Source organism: Monoraphidium neglectum (genome assembly GCF_000611645.1).
Source record: "Monoraphidium neglectum strain SAG 48.87 unplaced genomic scaffold scaffold00692, whole genome shotgun sequence".
Taxonomy (NCBI): domain Eukaryota; kingdom Viridiplantae; phylum Chlorophyta; class Chlorophyceae; order Sphaeropleales; family Selenastraceae; genus Monoraphidium; species Monoraphidium neglectum.
Window position 1 is genome coordinate 1 of NW_014012936.1, and position 21678 is coordinate 21678.

Sequence of the window (21678 nt, forward strand, 5' to 3'; positions counted from 1 at the left end):
ATGCGGAGGCGTTCACCGCCGAGGGCTGGTTCAGGACCGGGGACCAGGGCCGGCTGGACGAGGCCGGGTACCTCTTCCTCACGGGTGGGCAGGCTGTTGCGGGTTGGGGGGGGGAGTGAACGGCCTCACGAGGGGGGGCCCTCCCGGCGAGGGGTTCCACAATGCATGGAGTGAGGGACAAGCAAGGGAGGGGGCTTTCAGGTGCGCTCTCTTCGCTTCTTGCAATGCATCAATTGCTGAGAGCAATAAGCCTGGGGCCTGTTGTGGCGTTGCCGTTGGTTTGATCTTCGCGGGGCGGGAGCTGCGGGTCTTAGCCATCAAATGCGGACGAGGGAGGGGTGGTGTCGGGCGGGGCGCGGCGCGCCTCGACCTCGCAGGCCGGGCGGCTCCTGAGAAGGCCGCATGGGCGCAGGGGCCGCCAGCTGGCTTGGCTTCGACGGAAGCCGCTTGCAGCTGGCGGGCAGCGCGCCCTCGTGGGATCCCGTGTGTCAGCCGGACCCAACTTTTTTTTCTGCTCAACCCGCCTTCCCCTCACACCGGGCTCCCTGCAAGCCGCACCTTGCAAGCCACACGCTGCAAGCAAGCCGCACCCTGCAAGCCGCACGCGCAAGCCGCGTTCCGATCCTCATGCTCCCGCCCCTGCAAACCCCTGCAAACCCCAGGCCGCCTCAAGGAGCTGATCAACCGCGGCGGCGAGAAGATCTCCCCCCTGGAGGTGGACGGGGCCCTGCTGGCGCACCCCTGGGTGGCCGAGGCCGTGTCCTTCGGCGCCCCAGACCCCAAGTACGGCGAGGTGGTTGCCGCCGCGGTCGTGCTCAAGGAGGGCTGGGAGGGCGCGTTCGAGGGCGCTGACGAGGCGGCCAAGGAGGCGGCCGCGGTAGAGAGCATCCGCGAGGCCACGGGCAAGGTGCTGTCGGGATTCAAGGTGCCGGGCAAGGGGCTGCTGTTTGTGACCAAGGCGCTGCCCAAGGGCGCGACCGGCAAGGTCCAGCGGCGCCACATGCCGGCGGCGTTCCTCGGGGACAAGGCGTGACGCGTGATCGATGATGCGTGACTGTTTATTATCACTGAGGGTTCCTGGACGCGAGCGCTGCAGCGCTTTCGGCGCGGAATCCAGGGCGTGGTGAGAAGTGGATTGCGTGATGCTTGGTCGCGGTGGCCCTTTGGTCGCGTTTTTTGGCAGATATGCGGCTTGGCCTGCGCTGCGGCGTGGGCCGCTGCCCGCGGGAAAAGCGCCAGCAGTTCGACTGTTTTTTGCATGGTGGGGCTGCCTCCGAGCCACCTGCACCTGTTAGCCGGCCTTCTGCATCAACCTGCCCCCTTCTCTGGCATTGTGGCGTAATTTGCCGCCGCTGTCTCTTGGCAACCCAACGCTGATTGCATACGGGCACGGGCCTGGAAACATAAGGGCGTGATGACACATGTATTCTGCAAACGCATGCTTACGCTTCGCAATCGGTCCATGGTTGCCCCGGCTGCTCAGCGGAGTCTGCTGACTGAGCTTGACCGCGCAGAGTGCGGAGCGGGGTCGCTGTATGCTTGATCTGGACCACGGGCTGCGCGCATCTCGCCATCCCGACCTTGTAAGTTTTAGACCCTTCCTGCACTGTCTCATGTTGGGATGTCAACAGCAATCGGGGTCTTCCCTGTGCCCACCTTGGAAATGTATCACAAAGAAACCTCCACTTTCACACCTCAAAACAGCTGCAAGAAAGCGGAGTGTGTCACGATGTGCAACCAGCGGTTACTCGTCAAACAAACTTGAGTCAAACACGCTGGCATCCTGCTCGGTCTGCTCTTCTTGCTGCTGCTGCTCCCCTGCACTGCTGCCGTCGCTGGTGCCGTCAACCCTCCCGTCGCCAGGGCGCTCCAAGAACAGAGTGATCTGATCTGAAAGCTGCATGTTTGACCGGACCGCGTCCATTGTCGAAGCAAACTTGGTGGCCGGCACGAGGGCGCGCATAAGCTTGGGCCGCCCCACGCCTGTGAGCGGCAGAGATGACGTCAGAGTAGGGGGGGTCGCCTCACGCTGTGCGTTGCTGTACAAAGCAAGGAGCGGTCTGGTCACTGCGGCAACAGGCCTGGAACAGGAGGCATAGTGCTTGAGGTGGCCAGATCAAGGCCGGCGCAGTAACGCACGTGTCATCAGGCAAGCGTCATGCGTGGCCGGGGTTGGCCTAAGCGCCGCGCGCACCTCCCAGCAGCAGCTGTGTCGTGGGGTACGTCATGCGCATCATGGCGGCGCTGGTGGCACGCAGCACGTCGCCCACGCGCACGCCTGCGGGGCCGCGTCAGGAGGGCGCGGTCCATCGGGTCGAGGGCCGCGGCAGAGTGCGCCGCATGCTGCCGGCCGGCTGACTAGATCTTTTCCCACCTTCTTCTTTCTGTATGAGCGGCACCCTCCAATGGGTCCGCCCCTGGCCCGAGCCTGGAGCTCTCGGTGACAGGACCCCTCACATTATGCATGCCAGCAGCGGGTCCCTTCGCGTAGGCGGAGGTGCTCACCCGCGTCGTCTGCTGCGCCCCCCGGCGTCACCTCCGCCACCACCACCAGGCTGTCGCGGGCTTCAAACACGACGCCCAGCGGGAAGCGCAGGTCGGCGCGCACCAACTCGTTTGAACGCGCCAGCAGTGGCACAGACAGCTGCTCTACCTGCTCGCCCGTGTCGAGGGACACGACCGTGCTGCTGCTGGCGGCGCCGCTGCTTTCGCCGCTGTCGCTGACTGCGGGCGTCACCAGGGGCGGCGAGCGCGCCAGGTCCCTCCGTCGCTGCTGCACGTGCGTGGGCTTGGCTGTGCATAGCGAGGGTCTTGATGGCCAACAATGTGCGTCGCCAGGCACATGCCGTGTCCGGGTGGGTGCGGAAGGCACGAGAGATCGCATGATTGCGCCTAAACCGCGATCTTGTGTGCTGATTTGAGTCCGTAAGCGCGCTAGATTAATGTTCGCAGCTCACGAACTGGCATGAGCGCTGGCGCAACACCTGCCGATGCACCAAGCAACTGCGGCGGTGCGTGTTGACCAGTGCTGGCCACTCTGACAATGTTGGGCTGGGGCCAGGTGGCGGCTTGTGCATTTTAGGTGTTGTGTGGCCGCATCCAGGGTGCCGCAGCGTGCTGTTGGTAAAGTGTCTACTCAAAGACATGCGAGCTGGGTGCCACAAGCGCATCGAAACTGCAGCCGAGCAGTTGGAAGCCCCTCAACGTCGAGCCGCTTGCTGCTGCTAGCTGTGAGTTTGTTTATCAATGTCGTTCCTGCCAAGAGCTCAAGGTCACTTTCTAATGTGATTCAGGCACGGCGGCGCACGCATGCACACGCAGGCGCAAACACACACACAAACACACATGCACACACACACCATGCTGTATCCTTGCCTTGACAATGCTCGTGAGTGGTTCTGAAAAGTCCTAGCAGCGTACTGCGGTGACTGTTACACTGGCTCCAGCACTGTGCATGCTTGCTGTGTGCGTGAAACCCCATGTAACGCTTGCAAGTGTGACAATGACACTGCAGGAAAAGCGCGGGACCAGCCAGGGGACGGGCCCTGTGTCACCCGGCCTCGTGTTCAGCAGCCTAACCAGTCATCAGGTCAAGGAAACTTGATAAATGTCAGATAATGCCTTGCCGGGCATGTAAGCCAGCAGCGCAGCCGACGCGTAGGACTTTGGAGGGCCACAAGCGGCGGCGCCGCGGGTGCGCGAGCGCCGGCCGGGAATGCCACGTGTCCACGGGCGTTGGCGCAAGCGCTTGGTTGGGCCCAGGTCAAGGGACGTCGGGACACGGAGAGCTGTCGAGACCTGGATCACCCACCAAAACAAACAACAAGGGAGCATCAGGCAGAGACGGGCGGCGGCCGGGTGCCCCGGATCACGCCCGGGCCGCCGGGCCGCGTCACTCGCTGTTGAGCACGTCGCGTATGGCCACGACGTCTGGGTGGTCTGGCCCCAGGGCGCGCTCCTGTATGTCCAGGGCGCGCTCCAGCAGCGGCCGCCCCACCTCGTCCTCGCCCTGGCGCACGGGTTGAGGGGTCGCGGAAGGATGGAGGAGGGTGGGCGGACGTGGTGGGGTGCGCCGCGCTGTAAGGCGACCCAGAGGTGGCGCAGCCAACACGCCCAAATGCAGGCTTTGTTCTTCTTCCAGCCCACAATTCTTCACACAGGGGCGCGTGCACCCGCTCAACCGCCCCCGCACTCACCCCCCTCACACACACACAAACACGCACACCCAGGTCCCATCACCCCGGGACCCCCACGCAGTGTACCTGTTCCAGGTGCAGCACCGCCAGGTCTGTGAGGGTGTGGGCCACCTCCTGGTGGTCGGGGCCGTACGAGCCCTCGTAGATGCGCAGGGCGCGCTCGTACAGCGGCTGGGCGCGGCCGTACTGCAGGGCATGAGGGGCGGGATGTGGTGCGTGGGTGTGTGAGTGTGTCTGGCAGGCAGCAGGTTGCATGTGTGTGTATGTGTGTGTGTGTGGGGGGGGGGGGCGGGGGCAAAGGATATGGCCACCGCAGCAGCGGGCGACGGTCGGAGCCTGTGTTTGCACACAAGGGCTACACACGCAAGCCGTGCAGACACCAGCACACCCCTTCTGCGTCCGAAAGTACAGACTGGCCACGGGCCCTGCGGCGTCCACGCGTGTCAAGGGCCCCGTCCCTTCCCCAGCGGCGCCCACCTCCCCCCGCTGGTTGAACAGAATCGCCAGGTTGCTGCAGCTCTCGGCCACCGCGGGGTGGTTCGCGCCGTACTGCTTCTCCCGGCTGCGTAGCTCCGCCTCAAACGGCGCCGGGTCGTCCGGCATGCCCTCGCCCCCGCCGCCGTTGGGCCCCGCTTGCTGCTGGTGGCGCTGCTGCGCGTGGGCGTCGTGGCTGTGCTGCAGGTGGGGCGGCAGGGGCTGCTGCTGATGGTGCTGCTGCTGCGGCGCGCCGCCGCCGCCGCCGCCGCCACCGCCGCCAGGCTTGCGGCCCGCGCCCGCAGCGGCCTTGCCGCCGGCGCTGGCGCGCGTGGGGGGCTGCTTGGTCGCGGAGGACGCCGCCTTGGGGGCCGGCGTGGTGCGAGCCTTGGGCGGCGGCGTGGCTGCCGCTGCGGCTGCCGCAAGAGGCGGGGATCCTGTGACGAGCGCAGGGCGAAGCCAAGGAGGGGCAGGGCGCTGTCAGCGCTCCTGCGACCGTGGCACTACAACCAGCTTCCAAAACCTCCAGCACCCGGGATACCCACACAACGGCCCCGCCTTTCTCAGAGTTGCCCCAAGCCCCAGCCGCCACCGATGCGTCCGTGGGCTTGCCCCGCGCCGCTCACCCGCCTCCACCCCCAAGGCCGCGTCCAGCTGTGCGCGTATCTTGGGGTTCAGGTCCCGCGGCAGCAGCCGCCGCACGGCGGGCCCCGCTGCGTCGTGCGCCAGGACCGCCACCTTGACGGCGGCTCCGCGCACCTGAGGGGCGTGGGTGGGCATTCCAGGTGCGTCGCAGGTAACTGTGCGCATAGGGCAAGAGCAAGCCAGCTCTACCCCTCTCGACCCGACCCCCTGAACCGGGATCGACCGGCTGGACTTTCCTGTCATCAAAGTGGTATTTTTTGTGCGTGACAGGTGTGGACGCCCTCCCCTTCCCCCAAAGGTCAAACGCAGCACTCACGTCTGCGTTTGCGCTGCCAAAGGCCCGGCCCACGTAGTCCATGAGCTCCCCCAGGTCCAGGCCCTCAGCGCCGCCGGACTGGCCGCTGCCGGACTGGCCGCCACCGGCCGAGGAGCGGGTGGCGCCGCCGCCCTGGCAGACCCCAATGACGGGGACCAGGTCCTGCGGAGGTTGAACGGGCGTGAGAGTGGGGTCGAGGGGGGTTGGGGGTGCGGTGGTGGCGCAGCGGTGGCGGAACGGGTGGGAGGGGACAGGGCGAGGGACAGGTCTGTGCACGTGCGAGACGGGCTGGCGTCGAGGCGGTGTAAGCGGCCGCCGAAAGCAGGCCAGGGCCACCAGTCCGTGCCGACCAGCCACCGGGCCGCACGCCCTGCCCTGCGGCCGGCCACCCGCCACCCCTCACCCGCCGAGCGCCTCAGGGCCGCGGCCGCACCTGCAGCAGCTGCAGCGTGCTGAGCACCGGCCGCCACGCGGTCTGGCTCTTCACCGGCTTGAGCAGCGCCGCGTTGCCGGCGCTGTAGCGCAGCCCAGACTCGCGGTTGTGCGCCAGCGCCAGCAGCGCGTCGCGCGAGCCGTCACGCAGGCGTGCGTTGTTGTCGCTCAGCCGCTCGATCAGCACGGGCAGCGCCTGCAGGGGCACATCAGTGGGGTGCACGAACGCTTGGCAGCCCGTCGGCCGCAGCTATGCAAACACAGCTACCCGACAACCAGGTTGCAATCGGTCAGACACTCAAGCATGCATGGCAGTGCAGCTGCTGCTTGCCGTGTCCCCACCTGCTCCACTGCCCCGGCCACGTCGCGCCCGCCGCCAGCCATGGCCTCAACGAGCGCCTGCAGCAGGCCAGTGCTTGACAGGAACACGTTGGGCACCTGCGTGTGTATGTGTGTGTTTATATGTGTTCGTGTGCGTATTCGTCAGTGCGGTCTGGTGCACATGTGCGTGCGTGCCTACGTGCGTGTGTGTGTGTGTGTGTGTGTGTGTGTGTGTGTGTGTGTGGTGTAAGTGTGCGCATGCTAGGAGGGACAGCGATCACGCTAATCTGTGGCCTGTCTTTCTTGGGAGGTCTCGCAGCCCTGGGTCACATGCGCACTTGCCTGGCCTGAAGCACAGACGGCACAGACTGGAGCTTCTCCCACACACAGGCCCCCACATGGCGCACCATTGCTGGACATGATGCGTGCCGAAATCAGCCTGGAGGCTGAATGCCTCAAACAGGCAGCCAGTGCACCCCCTACCAAGCCCCCCAGGGTGCGGTCCTACCGCCCACCGCCACGCACCTTGTCCTTCATGGCCTTGGCCGCGAGCCGCGCCAGGGACCGCGCCAAGTCCCGCTTGTCAGCGCCAGACACCTGCGGTCGCACGGGACGCCAGCACTAAGCTCGGAGGCGGACGCGGCCCGCGCTGAGGCTGCTGCAGTGCCGGCACCACCACGACGCAGCCAGGAGTGCCCCGCATCACCTCTTGACCACCACCGCACCCCCAGCAGACAGCATGGACGCGCACAGAAGAAAGTCTCATCGCATGGTCCCGTGTCACCCCGCACCTTGCCGTTGCGTACGAGGTCTGTCACCCAGGCTATCCCGGCGTCCCGCAGCTGCCAATTGCGCGAGAAGAACGCCGCCGCCACGTAGTCGCCCGCCAGCTCAGCGACCGCCTCCGCCTCCTTGGCCGCCGCGCCCGCGACCGGCTCCGGTGGCGGGAGCTCCTGCGGCCATCCCGGCGGGGCCGGCGCCTCGACCGTTGCGCCGGAGCCTGGGCCACCACCGCCGCCGCTGCCGCCGAAGAGGGCTGCTGCAGAAACAGCCGAGGGGTCAGCATCCACTAGGCCCGCTTCATCGCCAAAGCCAGGAGCGCCGCCACCGCCGCCTTCAGACGCCAGCGCGAGCGCGCCTCGCGCGACGGCAGGGCGCTCCTCGTAAGCGTAGTAGCCCGAGTTGCGCCGCATCACGCTCGCAGGCGCGCCCACGATGCCGCTGCCGTCCGCCTCCCCCGCCCAGCCTCCGCCGCCGCCCAGCACGCCAGCGCTCGCCTCGCCGCCGCCTGGAAGGCCGCCGCCGGGCGACGGCGGCCCCGCGGGGGCGCCGTCGCCGTCGAGCCCCGCCCCCGACGGCTCCGCACCCAGGTGCGCGCCGATGCCGCCGCCGCCGCCGCCGCCAGCCGCGCCGCCCGGCCCCACACTCCGCGTCTTCCCGAGCACCCTGGCAATGACGTCATCCCCGACCCTCCCCCCACCGCCCCCGCCGCCGAGCGCCCCCGGGCCGCCCCCGTTGCCGCCCGGCGGGCCCGCTTCGGACATGGCCGCGCCGTCCCCCGCGGCCCTGAGCTTGTCAATGTCGCTCTTCAGGGCCTTTGCTAGATCATAATCTTCCCGCTCCACCGCTGCGCGCTTGCGCGCCTCCAGCTGCGCCACCTTCTGGCCGACCGCCTGCCGTCCCGGGGCGCGAGGGGCGCAGCGGGGCCGTCGAGGGAGCCTCCTTGTAACGGATACACAGCGTCGTGTATGCCTCCGCAGGGCGGAGATAGGCTGCATTGCGGACGCGTTGGCCTCCTGCCGCATCTGGCACCCCCCGGCCGCCTGATATGATTCGGCCCAGGCGGCGCGGCCGGGCCGCCTGCCCACCCGTCTCCCGTCCGCGCATCCCCTTGCACGGCAGACCTCAAGTCCTGCTTTTGCTGCCGTGATGCGAGGCCCGCGCCCCACCTTGAGCCTCTCAATGCACGCCTTGAGGCGCTTCGCCTCGTCGTACTCCTCCGCCGCCACCGCGGCCTCCTTGAGGCGACCCAGGTCTCGGATCTTCGCAGCAGTCACCTGCACAGGCACGCGCATTGCCATTGGGTGCGGGACACGGCATCGCTTCGTCACATTGCCCCTAACGGCGGCCCCAACTGCGGCAGATGCGGGAGGCGTGCACACAGTGACGCCGGCCGCAGCAGGAGCGGCGCTCGCAGCAGCGCCACCAGTCTGCCAGTGCCTGCGGCATCCGCGGAGCAGTACTGCAGCGCCTCTGGTGCCAGGCAGATTCCGCGGCTGCAATCTGAACCCACCGAGTCCACGTGCATGTCCAGGTTCAGGTCCGCCATGTCGGCGGCAGCTCTGGAGGACGTCAGCCAGCAAGAGCGCATTCGTCAGTGTTATGAAGAGGACGATAACCCTGGACCTGCGGCGCCCTGCTGCAGCGGCCACAACGCCACCGCCTCCAGCCCAGAACGGGACCGCACGCATCGTCCCTGTTGTCCCTCCGGCACCAAGTCGGCGTGCCAGCGCCCTGTTTGCTGCGCCCGCCTCAGCTGCGGCGCCGCAAGCCCGTTGCGTGGCCCAGATCAACAGCGGTGCTCTATGCCCTCCCAGGCCCCCTCACCTGTTATAGTACCCCACCTCGCCCACCGGCTGCTGCCCAACATCCAGGTACGCGGCGCCCCCGCCGGGCGGCGGCGGGGGCGCCGGCACCAGCGGCTCGCCGATCAGGTTCAACGCGACGATGCCGACCTGCCGGCCAGGGCAACGGTCGGCAGCGGTGCTTGCAACACGACGCGACGTGCGCGGCCCACGGCGCATGCTCTTGAGCTCCACTGCTGGAACGCTGCGCGTCACTCCATCTGTCGCCGGCCCCGACGGCTGCGGCTGAGACAACCAATCCTGTCGCGCCTGCGTTGCAGGCTCGCATCCCATGCCACACCCGGCGACGGGCCTCACACATGGTTGCGAGCGCCCCGCCCCTCACCTGGTTGTAGATGTTGAGCTTGTTCACGTGGCAGCGGTGCACCACCAGCCGCAGCGCCACCGCGTCGACGCTCACATGCACACTCTTCAGCTCGCGCGCCTGGTGGCCGCTGCGCTCGTTGCTGTCAAAAGAGAGGTACCCCAGTCGCTTGGAGGGCAGCGACGGCGGGGCGGCGGTGGCGCCATCGTGCTGCTGCTGCTGCTCCGAGCCCGGGGGGGCAATGTACACCTCTACCTTGGTCGGGATCTGGATTGTATTCAGGCGCAACGGCGCCATAAACAGCGTTGCTTGGATGTCTGGTCTCTTGCCATTGGTCGGCAGAGCCACTGCAATCAAGCGGTCTGAGCATCACACGCCACATCCCTTGTGCCGCTATGCACGTTCATTGCGTGACATGTATGTTGCTCTGCGGCCAACATCGCCGCCTGCGTTGTTCTCAAGTCCCCTGCTCAGCACTGACCTCACCTTGAATTCATGTGCAAGGATCTGGATCTGTTGCACCTTGGCAGGCTTCTCCAGACGCAACACAATTTCCTGTGGGAACTTGCAGAACCTGCAAGGCACGGCGCACCGGCAGGCTCTTCGTCGATGAAAACGCAGCGGCGCACAGCGCGCAGAGTGGTCACGGCCTGCGGCTCGACCGCTCACCTTGGGGACTGCCATCCTCGAGTTTGAGGGCTATGATAAAGCAGCTCCCGCGCTGGATAATCAGAGTCCTGCGATCATTGGAGCCCGAGAGCTGAGCTCGGCTGGGCCACCGCACCAGCCAGGTCTAAATGCACGCATCGCGGCATGTACCTCTCCAGAACAGCTCTGAATGGCGAAGCGGAGCTTCTGCGGCCCTCCTATAGCTTTCATCTCGCATGCTCGTCCCCGCGCCTCTCGCTGCAGTGGGCAACAATACGAGCGGCGTTGATCAAGTGTGGAACACCATGGAAAATCGATGTGATTGTTTCATTACAAGTGCGATTGGCAGTGCAAGTGCGGACACCGCAAGATCACAGGATTTTCGCGACGCTGAACGGCCGAGAAGCTGCAAAGTTTTATTTTCGTCGACTGTGTCCTTGACGCCTGTGTTCCAGGCAAGCGGTCGCGGCGGTCGAGGTGCCAGGTACGAAAGCAGCTGCCCCGGTTCAAACGCTGCCTTTGGAAAACCAGCGCAAAACGGTGCGCGGCAGGTGCATACAGGCTTTCTGAGGGCCCCTACCACGCAAACAGGATACAGAACTTCACAGCCCTGTGTTCATGTAGGAGAGGACTGATGTCGTTGCCTGTTTGTCCATGCAGTGCAGCAGTGTTGAACCCGACATCAGCTACTGTACTGCCTAGAACGCCTGCACCTTACAGAATCGCAATGCAAGAAGGGACGGAGGACATCAATCAATGCAATATTGCGTCGGCATTAGTTTGAAACCTGCATGGAAGCACCGCAAACATACATGGCATGACATACGTCGCAAAGCCATCACAACATCTTGAGAGACCGGCGGTCAAGGCAGGCGGGCCACCACACGGGACGGCGGTCCCAGCACCAGTGCCGGCTGCTCCAAGGCTCCCGCCACCGCGGGCCCCTTGCTAAGCCGCACCCCGCACACCAGGCATCGCGGCACGTCTTCCGCCTCGGCACCCGCGCCGCGCGTCGGCGCGGCGAGGTACCGCCGCTCGCACAGGCCGCAGCGCCACGGCGACGGCGCGACGCACACCCGCAGCGTGCTCGCGCAGCGCGGCACCCGCAGCACCTGCGCCGCCGCTGGGCCGGCCGCTATTTCGCCTGCGGGCTCAAGAGCGACCTCCGCCTGCAGCGCCGCCTGCGGCCCGAGGCCCGCCACCGCCACTCCGGGCAGCTGCGCGCCAAACGGGTTGGGCTCGCGCGCCGGAGGCGGCTGCGGCGGCACGACAGGGTCCGTCCGTGCGCTGACGTATGTGGCCGCAACATGCGGGATAAGATCCTTGTTGAATGAGGGGTCGTGGATATGGAGGCTGCACCAGTCCGCCATCAGCAGCCGCGGCAGTAGCTTGGAGGCGGCGGCGGCGGCGGCGCCCGCCTGCTGCGGCTGCTGCTGCTGCTGCTGCTGGGCGCGTGCATTGTGGCTGGCCAGCGCCTTCCCTTTGTCCTTGCCCTTTACCTGCTGTTGCTGCTGCCGCTGCTGCTGTTGCTGTTGTCCGGGCCCGCTCAGCTTCCCAGCACCACCGCCATCTGCACCGTTGCAGTGGTCATCGCACTCTGTCAGCGCCTGCCACATGTGGCGCTGAGTCAGCAGCATCTCCAGCAGCAGCAGCTCCCCCTGAAGCTGCCCTGCAGCCGGTGGGAAGTCGCGCGCGACCTGCTGCGGCCCCATCCACAGCCGCAGCAGCGACCGCCGCAGCGCGGCGCCGGCGCGCAGCGCGCGCCACGCGGGCGCGTCGGCGAGCGTCAGCGGCGCGGACTCGACGCCGTTGGGGCAGCGCGCCGCCAGCTGCTCCGCAGCTGCGTGGAGGGCGTCCCATTGGGCGGTGACCTCGGCCTCACGCAGGCGGCGCTGGCGCACGCGGCGCTGCTGCCGGGCCGCATGGTGCGCTGAGGCGCCCCCGCCCTGGGGCGGGCCGGGCCGCTGCTCCTGCGCGCCCTGCCCCGGGAGCTCGACCGCGCGCCAGCCGGCAAGGGCAACGCCGCTCATCACGTCCCACATCGCTGCCGCCGGGGGCGGCTGCAGCGGCAGCGCCGCCAGCGCGCGCAGCATACCGTGAGGCAGCCCGCGCCCGCGCGCGCCGCCCGCCGCGCCCCCGCCGCCGCCCTGGCTGCAGCTGGGCGCCAACACCAGCTGCAGCCAGGCGCGAGCGATGCGGTTGTATGACATGTTGCTCTTCTTCCCATCCCCCCCGCCGCCTGCAGCAGCGCCGTCTTGCTCGGGCTGCGGTCCGCCCACGCTGCGCACCGCCGCAACAACCAGCCTGTTGCCCGACGCCGCCACCCCCAGCAGAGGCAAGCGGTCGCGCCGCGCCGCCGCCGCGCCGCCGCCGGGGCGCCGGCCATGGGGGTTGAGCCGCGCTGGCGGCGCGGGCTCGCCCTCGGCGCCGCTGCTGCCGCCGGCGGCGCCGTGCGGGAGCAGCTCGCCCGACGGCGCAAGGCGCCAAGCGGCCAGGCGGCCGGCGAGGCAGCAGGTGACGGCGCCCGGCGCCCAAGGGTCCAGGATGACGCCGGTGACGCCCGCGCAGCCGTGCGCCCCGGCCGCCTCGCTCCGCGCGCCGCCAGCGACGCGCTCCGCCAGTCCGCGCGGCGTCGCGCCCGCAGCATCAAACGGCGCGCTCCGCCAGACCGAGACGGACCCCAGGGCCTTGCCCGCCCCCAGCAGCAGCTGCCACGCGCCTTCCGCCCCTGAATTCCCCCCGCGTGGGCCGCCTGCCTCCGGTGCGCCGCTGCCGTCAGGGGGGCCAGCGGGGGCGACACACAGGTCGAGCGACAGCACGCGCGCCTGGTCGGGCGGCAGCGTGACGCCTAGGCTCTGCATGGCGGACGTGGCTGCGCTGGCCCAGGGGTCGACGCACCAGAGCTTCGCGGCGCCGTCGTCGGCGGCTGGGGGTGTGCGCGGTTCGAGCGGGGCGACGGCGGCGGGGTCGCGGTCAAGGGACTTCTCATGGGATCAGAGCAAGCGTCGGCGGCTCAAGCTCTGGGTGTCTTGATGTGCGATGCAACAAACGCCACGACAAAACCCCAACGGCGTCCCTCAAGCCAAGCCTAGCTACGTATGGCAGTGACAATCCCTCAGCTGGAGCCACACTAAGAGCTGGGTTCAAAGCTCAGCACCCCGCAATCACAAAATCAGTGTGCACCAGCTTCACACCTGTGGCCAGCACCAGAATGTCGCCCTCCTCACAGCGCCGCGGCAGAAAGAAGACCGGCCGCGAGCCGCTGCCGCCGCCGCCGCCCGCGCTTGATCCCCGCCCGAGCGCCGCGGCGGCGCCTGCGGGCACGACCGCCCAGCTCAGGGCGGTGACGCCGCCGGCGTGGGCGCGGGCCGCCCCTATGTACTCCAGCGCGGGAGCTGCCGGCAAGGGGTCGTCCGGGACAAAGCCGCTGACGGCTGGACCCTCCGTGCAGCCATTGGATTCCCGCTGCTCAGCTGCGCCGCCGTCATCCTCATCGTCCCCCTGTTGGTCGCTGCCCGCTTGTCGACGCTGCTGCCCCTGCTGCTGCTGCCCCTCCTCCGCGCCGCGCGGCCGCTCAAGGGACGGCACCGCGCACCGCCACAGCTGCACGTGCCCCGACCGCGTCGCGACCGCCAACAGGCAGCACCTCTCGCCTGCCCCCGCCCCCGCGCCTCTGCTGGTGCTCGCCGCCGCCCCGCCGCGCGGCTGCTGCCTGCCAGCGCCCGCTGACGCGGCCGCGGGGCGGCAGCAGGTCTGAGACCAAGCGAGGGCGGTGGGCGCGACGAAGCGGCGGCGCGCCTCGTAGACGGCGTTGTCGACGGCGGCGCCGTTGATGGCGCCAAACTCCCTTGCAAAGTCGCTGGCGTACTGTCAGGAATCGAGGTCGGGCGTTGGGCAGTCGGACACGTGGGTTAAGGACAAGGCAGGGGAGTCACGCATGGCTGTGCCTCATACCTGAGTTGCTCCAACAATTGATGTGAGAGAAGATTACTCCCACCCACCCATGCCGCCCCTGTGCTGCCACCAATCCTACCCAATAACAGTAGCGGCCTGCTGACCCTGCATGCCCCTGGCCAAGCATTCCCGGGGACAGCCCACTGCCCATGTGCAGCCCGCGCCTACAAAAGCGCCCCGACCCACCAGCAGCGTCCTCTGCTGCGCGGGCGGCGCCGAGAAGCGCACGTACTGCGCCGCCCCGCCAGCCTCCGACGCGACGTGCACCAGGGACACTGTGAGGCTTTGCTCCACAAACGGCGCCGCCTCCGACCCCTGCAGGTGCCAGGACCGCTCCAGCTCGTCCCCTTTCAGCGCACGCGCCTCGTGCACCCGCTGCGCCGCCGCCACCGCCGCCGCGGCGTCGCTCCGCGCGGGCGCCGCTGCAGCCGCTGACGCCGCTGCGCCGGCCTCGGCCGCCGCGGCGGCGGCGGACGCGCGCGCGACGGCCAGGAGGGGGTTCTCCAAGAACGACACCTCCGCCGCGGCTGCCTCCGACGCGATCGCCGGCAGCATGACAGACGCCCCGCGCCCCTTGCCGCCGTCGCCGCCGCCCTTCCCGGCCCCGCCGCGGACCTTGCCGCCAGCCTCCTCCCTTATCCCCGCCCTGCCTGTCGCCACGACGTTCACCGCCTTGCCGCCCGCGCCTGCGCCTGCGCCCGCCTTTGACTTGATCACCCGCTGCCTGATCAGCGCCTTGACAGCCTTAGTCAGCTCTTTCTCGGTCATGGCGGGCGCGTGCTGCGCGAGCGCCGCGCCGTGCAGCGCGTCGAACTCGGCGCGCGCCTGGTTGAAGATGCGCAGGTCGTGGTTGCGGAGGTGCTGCCCCTTGGCGTAGCGGGGCACCTGGGGTGGAACGGGTGGGCGGCAGGAGGGTGGAGGGTGGAGGGGGGATGCAGGCAGAGGAGAGAGGTCTTGGGAGGTAGGAGAGGGTATGTGGTAGTTGTGCGCATGTGCTTGCGCGCATCGTGTGTGTGTTGCGCGTTGCGCGCGTTGTGTGTGGATGTCGGTATGCGCCTTGAGCTTGTACATGGAGTGTGTTCACGTCCGCGCGCGTCTCGAACAACGGGCAGCTTGCCGGGCAGCTGGAACATGGATGGAGGTGCAAGTGATGCCCCAGCCTGCCCCTGTCCACCAGCCAGGGACATCCCGTCCCATCACCACGCGCATGCACACACACACACACACAAACACGTGTGCGCGCTCACAAGAACAAATACAAACCCCTTGCTCTCCCACCTGCGCAGGCTCCAGCGCTGCCCTGAGCTCCAGAAAGCGGTGCAGCACCATCTGCGGCGCCGCCTTGGTCCAGGTCTTCTTGTCGCACGGCTGCAAGCTCGGCTGCAGGCGCGTGAAGGTGTCGGCCGCCAGGTCAGCGGGCACCTGTCAAGGGTGGCCGCACAGTCCAACGGAGGCCGCTGATTAACGGGTTGCCAAAAGTCAAGGATCGAACAGGCCGAGATGTGAGGGGCGCGGGCTCAGGAAGAGCGAACGTGAAACAGCGGGGTGGTTGTCAGGCAGCAGCGAGGCTGCGCGCCTCCCTCGCTGCCCGCATGCCTGCTGCCCTCCCGCCGCGTCGCCCCGCACCTCGAACTCCTCAAACTCCCACTGCTCCTCCTCCCCCGGCGGTGGCACCCCGTCCTCGTCACCGCCAAGCTCGGACTTGCCCCTGCCGCCCGCCGGCGCCCCCTCCTCAAAATCTTCGTCCTCCTCCTCACCGCCGCGCCGCCCACCGGCTGGCCGGCGCCCGGCGCCGCGCGCCGCGGCCGCCAGCTGCATCAGCTTGGTCGGCCTGCCGCCGCCGCGCCCGCCGCCGCGGCCGCGCCTCCCTCGGCGCGCCCCCTCCTCATCCGAGCCCGCCACCAGGTCACTCTCAAAATCGTCCTCCTCTTCCTCCTCCTCCTCCTCAACCTCCTCCTCCTCGTCGTCATCATCATCTGATGCCTTCCAATCAGACGACCCCGATTCGTCACTCGCGCGACGCCGACGTGCAGGCGGCCCCCGGCGCTTGCCACCGCCGCCAGTCCTCTCGCTGTCCTCGTCGTCGCCTGCGGCTGCGAGCGCGGCGCGCCGCCGCGCGGACGCCGCTGCGGCGCGCTGGCCGGGACGCGCCGCGCCGCCGCCGGCGCTGCCAATACCCAAGCCCGTCCGAGCCTCCTCATGCCCCTCCTTGTCGTCCTCCACACCATCATCAACGGGGCCCTTGGCGGCCGCGGCGGCGCGTGCCGCCGCTGCTGCCGCCTCGCGCCCCGCCTTCGCCTGCTGCCGCTCTTTCCGCCTCCGCTCCTCCTCCTTGCGCTGCGCCCTCTCCTGCCGCTTCGCCTCCGCCTGCTTCTGCTGCTGCTCGCCCTCCGTCGCGATCGCTGCCGCCGCCGCGCCGCCCCCCTTCCCTGCCGCGCCTCCGCCTGGCGCGTCAGGCGGCAGCACCACCGCCAGCCCCCACGAGCAAGCCTCGGGCAGCCACATCGTCACGCGCCGCACTCCGTCCAGCGGCACCGTGACGGGCTCCGGCTCCCCGGGGATCGCGGCGGTCACATGGGCTGGCGAGGCGGCGGCCAGCGGGCAGATCCACCAGCCGCCGTCCCAGAACACCTCGGCGTGGTCGCCCGCGGCGGGCGGGGCCTGGAGGTCCGCGATCTGAGGGATTGAAAGATGTGTGGGCGATTGTGTGGGGATGCTCGTGGGACCGTGCTGGGGACGGTGACGGAGGGTCTAAAGGGCAGCACCAGAATTCGGCGCAGGGCGCAGCGGGCAGCGGGCCGCTGCAGGGGTCCAAGAAAAAGGAGGGCCATACAGGGTGCAAAACAGGCCCGCGCTCGTCTGACTGCCCCAGAACCGGCCCGCCCGGCTGCACGCACGCACCTCATCAGGCGGCGGGGGTCGTATCGCGTAGCCGCCGCCCTCGTGAACCTCATAGCCCCCGCCGGGCTTCGGCCCGCCGCTGCGGCCGGTGTGGCGCTGGCGGCCGGTGCTGAAGAGGGCATCGGGTATGGGGAACCACTCGCGCAGCTTCATGGTGCCTTCCTCGTCCGAGTGCAGCTCGTCGTACTCCACCAGGGCGTAGCTGCCATGAAGCTGCAGCACCCTGAAGGGGTTTGTCAGGTGTGACGGGGTGGGGAGGGGGCGGGGTGGGTTGTGTTGGGATTGGGCGGGTTGCAAAGGAGAGAGGGGAACAAGAACAGGCCGTGCAGGCGGACGGGGCGGGTGGCTTCGGGCGGTGCTTGTTCATTCAGCAGGCGGGCGGCCACGCATGCACGACACATCCCCACACGGCGATAGCGCATGTGGTGGCAGGTGGCCGACGCTACCTCCCGTTCAAAAGAGCCGGGGCTCGCCGTCTGCGTCACTCCCTGGCCCCCACCTGCCACATGACACCCACCTCCCGGTGAACCAGCAGCCCCTCAGGCCCTCCTCGTCATTAGTCACCTCCACCCGCATGCCCTCTGAAAACACCTGCCCAGCACCGCCCGCCGCTGCCGTCCCTGCTGCACCCGCAGCCTCCGCCACCGCCGCCGCCGCCTTATTCTTTGGGGGCCGCCCACGCTTTTTGGGGTCGGCGCCCGCTGCAGGCGCCGGGGCCGGTGGCTTTGGGCCGGTGTGCTGCTGCTTGTGCTGCCGCCTGCCGTCGCCGTCATCGGGGGTGGCCAGGGGTCCCTCGTCCCCCAAGTCATCCTCGAGCTCACTGTCAGGCTGCTCGGGCTCGCTTTTAATGCCATGCGCCTGCTTGCTCTCTCCAGCAACCCGCCTCAGCTTCCCGCGTGGCGCCGCCGCCTTGCCCCCGCCGGCGGCCGCCGCTGCCTCAGGCGCCTGCCGCTTCCGGCCGCCGCCGCCCCCGCCGCCGCGCAGCCGCAGCGCGGCGGCGGCTTCGGCCGTCGCTGGCGGGTCGGCGTCGGCCCAGCCGCCGCGCTCAAGGTGAGGCCTGAGGGCGGCGGTCAGGTCCTGGCACACTCCCCAGCGGCTGTGAGACTGGGTGGGGCCGGGCCCGTAGATGTGCACCTGCCGACATCACGGGAGCATGGTGCAGCGCAGTTAGATCTGCGCGGCTGCATGCCATGCCCATGGGCCCAGGTACCAAGCGATGAGCATTCTTGCACAGAGTATCTGCCCCCGTTCAAATCTGAAGTAGCTGACAAACATGGCACACCGTTAGTTTGGGAGCTTCATGCTGCTGCCTGCCTGCGACTTACTGCCGCAATCTTGAGCTTGACACAAATCCCATTTTGGCGACGGCAAGTTCATTACTGCAATGCTGTTTTCCTACTGCAAAGGAACCCTAACATGCGCTCGCAGGTGCCCGTCCACTTGCTCACCTTGTGATCGCTGGACAGCACGGCCAGCAGGCAGCCCGCGCCCGGCGCGCAGCTGGCCGGCGACCACGCCACGGCGCGAGCGAGCACGGCGCCGCCGTCCCCCTCGGCGAGCATCGCTAGCGGCAGCGTCGCACTTGCCGCCGCGCGGCGCGGGCGGCAGCCGGCGGCAGGCTCCTTATCCTCCGCCGGCTTGCTGCCTTTCTTCACCTGGGCCGCCGTCGGGGCGGCAGGCTGGGGGAGCGCCACATAGTGTCGCGCCCCGCCCAAGTCAGCTGGCGACACGAGGACGACCGTGGTGCCAGCCGCCACTGCTAGGACGTTGTCATCGGACCAGACCACCGCGCTGTGGAACGCGGGGGCGTTATATAGCCAGGCCTCGTCGGCGAGGCAGACAGGCAGCGGCATCGGCACGACGTCCAGCGTCGTTGCCGGCACTGCGCCGCCTGCCGCGGCATGGGGCGGTGCGCCCGACATGCCTCGTTGCTCAAAGGCTACCGAATAGCTATGTTCTCAGGTTCTTATGACCAGCGCCCGCTTCACTGTTGTTGCGTAGGGATCCCGCGCCATCCAAGAGGATCTAGCAACATGTTTAGCGAATCAAATGGTTGTTGTATCATATCGTCTGCATAAAACCAACTAGGTAAGATGGATCTGACACACTCGCCTGGCAATATCACCGGTGCGATCTATAACATCACTCGTTGCGCATGTGCAGTGACGGTGTCATCATATGCACATTGAATCTAAATTGCCACATCCGACACGCGTAGTATTCGCGCTCTGAGTGCTGTGAGACTGGACGGCTGGCGGCGTGGCGGGTTGATTCGCGTCTCGCCACTTGTCCGCCACTCGCACTCGAAAACATCTTCACACCCGTTGGTTTCAATCGCTACCTAGTTTACATGCTGCTATTGTAGGGTGATCCGGCAAACAGTAACATAAGAGGCTGACGAGGGAAGAAGGTGCTCCTGTACGCTCCATCGATGCACAGCGCCATCACAGATATGCTGACCAGTGTGCAGAGGCAACCTGGGCTGCTGCAGTGGATTCGCAGCAAAACTGCTGGTTTGCTGGTGCACCTAGAGCGAAGCAGCTGCACGTCTATTTCAAGGCCCGACCCACATACAGTTGTGGTGCTGTGAAAGTTCTTTCCCTGTTTTTTTTTCCTACAATGTTGTTTTCTTGGTGGTTTCGAAGCTGCACAGCATCTGTGTGCTCCAGAGCTGCCGCAAGCACAACAAGCACAGGCACGCCCACCGTGGAGTGCAGGGTATCATGGCGTGAACTTTGAGCTACAGGTGTCCAGGCGGCAGTGAGGCCTCGCTGATGGGGCTGCTCTCGCATGCTGAGCAGCTGATTTCTGGTGAAAGACATGTGCATTGCGTTGCTAATGGGTGTGTGAGAAAGGTATTCTGGCTGTTCCCATGCTGTACATGCAAGCCTTCCAACTGTGAATGTCGGCGTATCATTCGCAGTGCTTGGCCTGGTGGAGCAACTCATCAGTGCCCTAAGTGCATATGGTACACGTGCACTATCTAACTGCTTTCGCTGTGCAAAGCGTAGACAGCCGGAGTGCTGGATTGTTTGAGGGTCCTGCCTTGCGAGTCCGCCCTTGAAAACAGGGAAGGCTCCTGGGCGCGGTCAACCCACGCCGCTGACCGGCTCCAACACAGTGCTGCGCCCCACAGTTGCTGACCATTGTGAGAGTGTGCAGGTCCCATTCAAACGATATTTGCGCACGGCCGTGAGCCTGAAGGGGCCACGCACAAACAAGGGCAAACCGGCAGGCGGTGTGTGGGATTCCCGAAACAAAGACACAGCGAACGCCGAAGCCGCCCTCTTTCGCAGCAGGTACAACCCTGAGGCACCTGCCAGGTGAGGCTGTTAGAAGGCATCGGAGGCGGGCGTGGAACGCTCGAGCACGCGCGGGCGGCCCGCGTGCAGTGGAGGCGGGTGATGCTTCCAAGAGGTATCAGTGGTTTCTTTCTGCACACGAGACGTCATGCAACACGCTGATGAGGCCGGAGGCGAAGAGGAGGAGTGCAGCAAGTGCAGCAATCGTAGAGAATCGGCTTGCGTTCCGGTTGCAAAAGAATAGGTATGAAGGTGTACATGCAACACGCACGCCGTGGCTGACTCGAGTGCCCCGCTGCTGTCGCTGCGCCTGGCGCGCCTGCCGCCGCTGCTGCTGCACAGGGGCTCCTGACAAGATGGCGCTCTCTCAGAAGGAGGCGGACATCCAGCTGCTGCTGGCGGCGGGGTGCCACCTGGGTACCAAGAACTGCTCCTTCCAGGTGCGCTGTGACGGCCGTGGCATCCTGATTGCAGGCATTGCAGCTGGCTTGTGGCCACGGCGGGAGTGTCAGCCAGGTGGTGGTTCCTTGGACAGCACCAGCAGGGACATTTTTAGCTGTATACGCTCGGAATCTGGTACCAAGGAGGCCCACGTGCTAGCGTGAAAATGCATAGTGAAGCCGCGCAGGCTGCCGTAGCAGTTGCGCTGCGCCTGCATTGAAGCCCTGCAGCGCAGCTGCACCACGTCAATATGGCGATTCACACAGGACTGCAGTCAGCATGCCAGCAGCTTGTTACGCAGCATCAGTGGCCCGGCACACAAAGGGCGGCGCCAGCCACTAGTGCGCGCCAGACGCCTAGCAGCAGCCCGTCATCGGGGAATGCAACAGCCACGCGTCAGGGCGGCAGCATGAATCGGCACTGCGGCAGCGGCCGCGACGGCTGCAACAAGCCATTTTCTGGGCAGCAGCAGCGTCCTGCCGTCTGCGAAGCTTTTCCGCTAACACCACATGCAAGTTCTCTTTGCGCTTGTCCCATGCCAATGCACCACGCCCCACGCTCGCACGCGCACAGCACACTCACCACCCACGACACTGTGAGCACTTTACTGAGAACTCGCGCACCATCCCTTCCCCCCAGATGGAGCGCTACGTGTACCGCCGCCGCAACGACGGCATCTACGTGATCAACCTGGAGAAGACCTACGAGAAGCTGCAGCTGGCGGCGCGCGTCATCGTCGCCATCGAGAACCCCCAGGTGACTTGGGTGGCGAGCGGGCAGCCGCGCTGCGCCGCGCCCGCGGCCGCAGCCCGTGGGCAGATGGGCGGCTGCGTTTGGGGCATATGCAGCAGCGGTCGCAAGCCTGTTTGTCTGCGAGTGAGGTGGCAGACGCAGCCTCGACAGCAGTCGCGTGGGGCGGGCCGCCCCCGTCTTTGCAGCCCATCAGGCGGGGTCGGGGCGACAGCCACACGGACCACCAATCCTGACTGCATACCTTTCGAGGGGACTGCTGCGCTCGTCAAACCTCGTGTCTCATCCCCCTTGTCCCTCCGCACTCCCTACACCCACGCACGCACGTGCATGCGTGCACACACACACA

The 21678-nt window shown here is 67.3% G+C and overlaps 5 protein-coding genes across 5 annotated transcripts; 2 read left to right on the top strand and 3 right to left on the bottom strand.

Annotated features, from left to right (window-relative positions):
• Positions 1-161: 161 nt before the first annotated feature.
• On the top strand, positions 162-1033 carry MNEG_4838 (Peroxisomal-coenzyme A synthetase; the record flags this gene model as incomplete). Its single annotated transcript, XM_014046682.1, has 2 exons — positions 162-201; positions 663-1033. 2 exons carry the CDS (start codon positions 162-164, stop codon positions 1031-1033), a joined length of 411 nt encoding a protein of 136 aa, XP_013902136.1.
• A 711-nt stretch (positions 1034-1744) lies between these two features.
• On the bottom strand, positions 1745-2884 carry MNEG_4839 (hypothetical protein; the record flags this gene model as incomplete). The annotated part of the gene is made up of 3 exons (XM_014046683.1): positions 1745-1983; positions 2195-2278; positions 2506-2884. The coding sequence occupies 3 exons, from the start codon at positions 2882-2884 to the stop codon at positions 1745-1747; spliced, it is 702 nt and encodes a 233-aa protein (XP_013902137.1).
• Positions 2885-3892: 1008 nt separating this feature from the next.
• MNEG_4840 (Nephrocystin-3) lies at positions 3893-9630 on the bottom strand (the record flags this gene model as incomplete). The annotated part of the gene is made up of 13 exons (XM_014046684.1): positions 3893-4009; positions 4263-4382; positions 4674-5107; positions 5297-5429; positions 5632-5793; positions 6065-6259; positions 6406-6501; positions 6910-6981; positions 7176-8057; positions 8334-8441; positions 8678-8726; positions 8992-9119; positions 9355-9630. 13 exons carry the CDS (start codon positions 9628-9630, stop codon positions 3893-3895), a joined length of 2772 nt encoding a protein of 923 aa, XP_013902138.1.
• A 1214-nt stretch (positions 9631-10844) lies between these two features.
• On the bottom strand, positions 10845-18758 carry MNEG_4841 (hypothetical protein; the record flags this gene model as incomplete). Its single annotated transcript, XM_014046685.1, has 8 exons — positions 10845-12907; positions 13176-13848; positions 14122-14820; positions 15214-15357; positions 15562-16611; positions 16837-17059; positions 17354-17970; positions 18285-18758. 8 exons carry the CDS (start codon positions 18756-18758, stop codon positions 10845-10847), a joined length of 5943 nt encoding a protein of 1980 aa, XP_013902139.1.
• A 1736-nt stretch (positions 18759-20494) lies between these two features.
• Positions 20495-21565, top strand: MNEG_4842 (small subunit ribosomal protein SAe; the record flags this gene model as incomplete). The annotated part of the gene is made up of 3 exons (XM_014046686.1): positions 20495-20578; positions 21219-21335; positions 21518-21565. The coding sequence occupies 3 exons, from the start codon at positions 20495-20497 to the stop codon at positions 21563-21565; spliced, it is 249 nt and encodes an 82-aa protein (XP_013902140.1).
• Between the last annotated feature and the right edge of the window lie 113 nt (positions 21566-21678).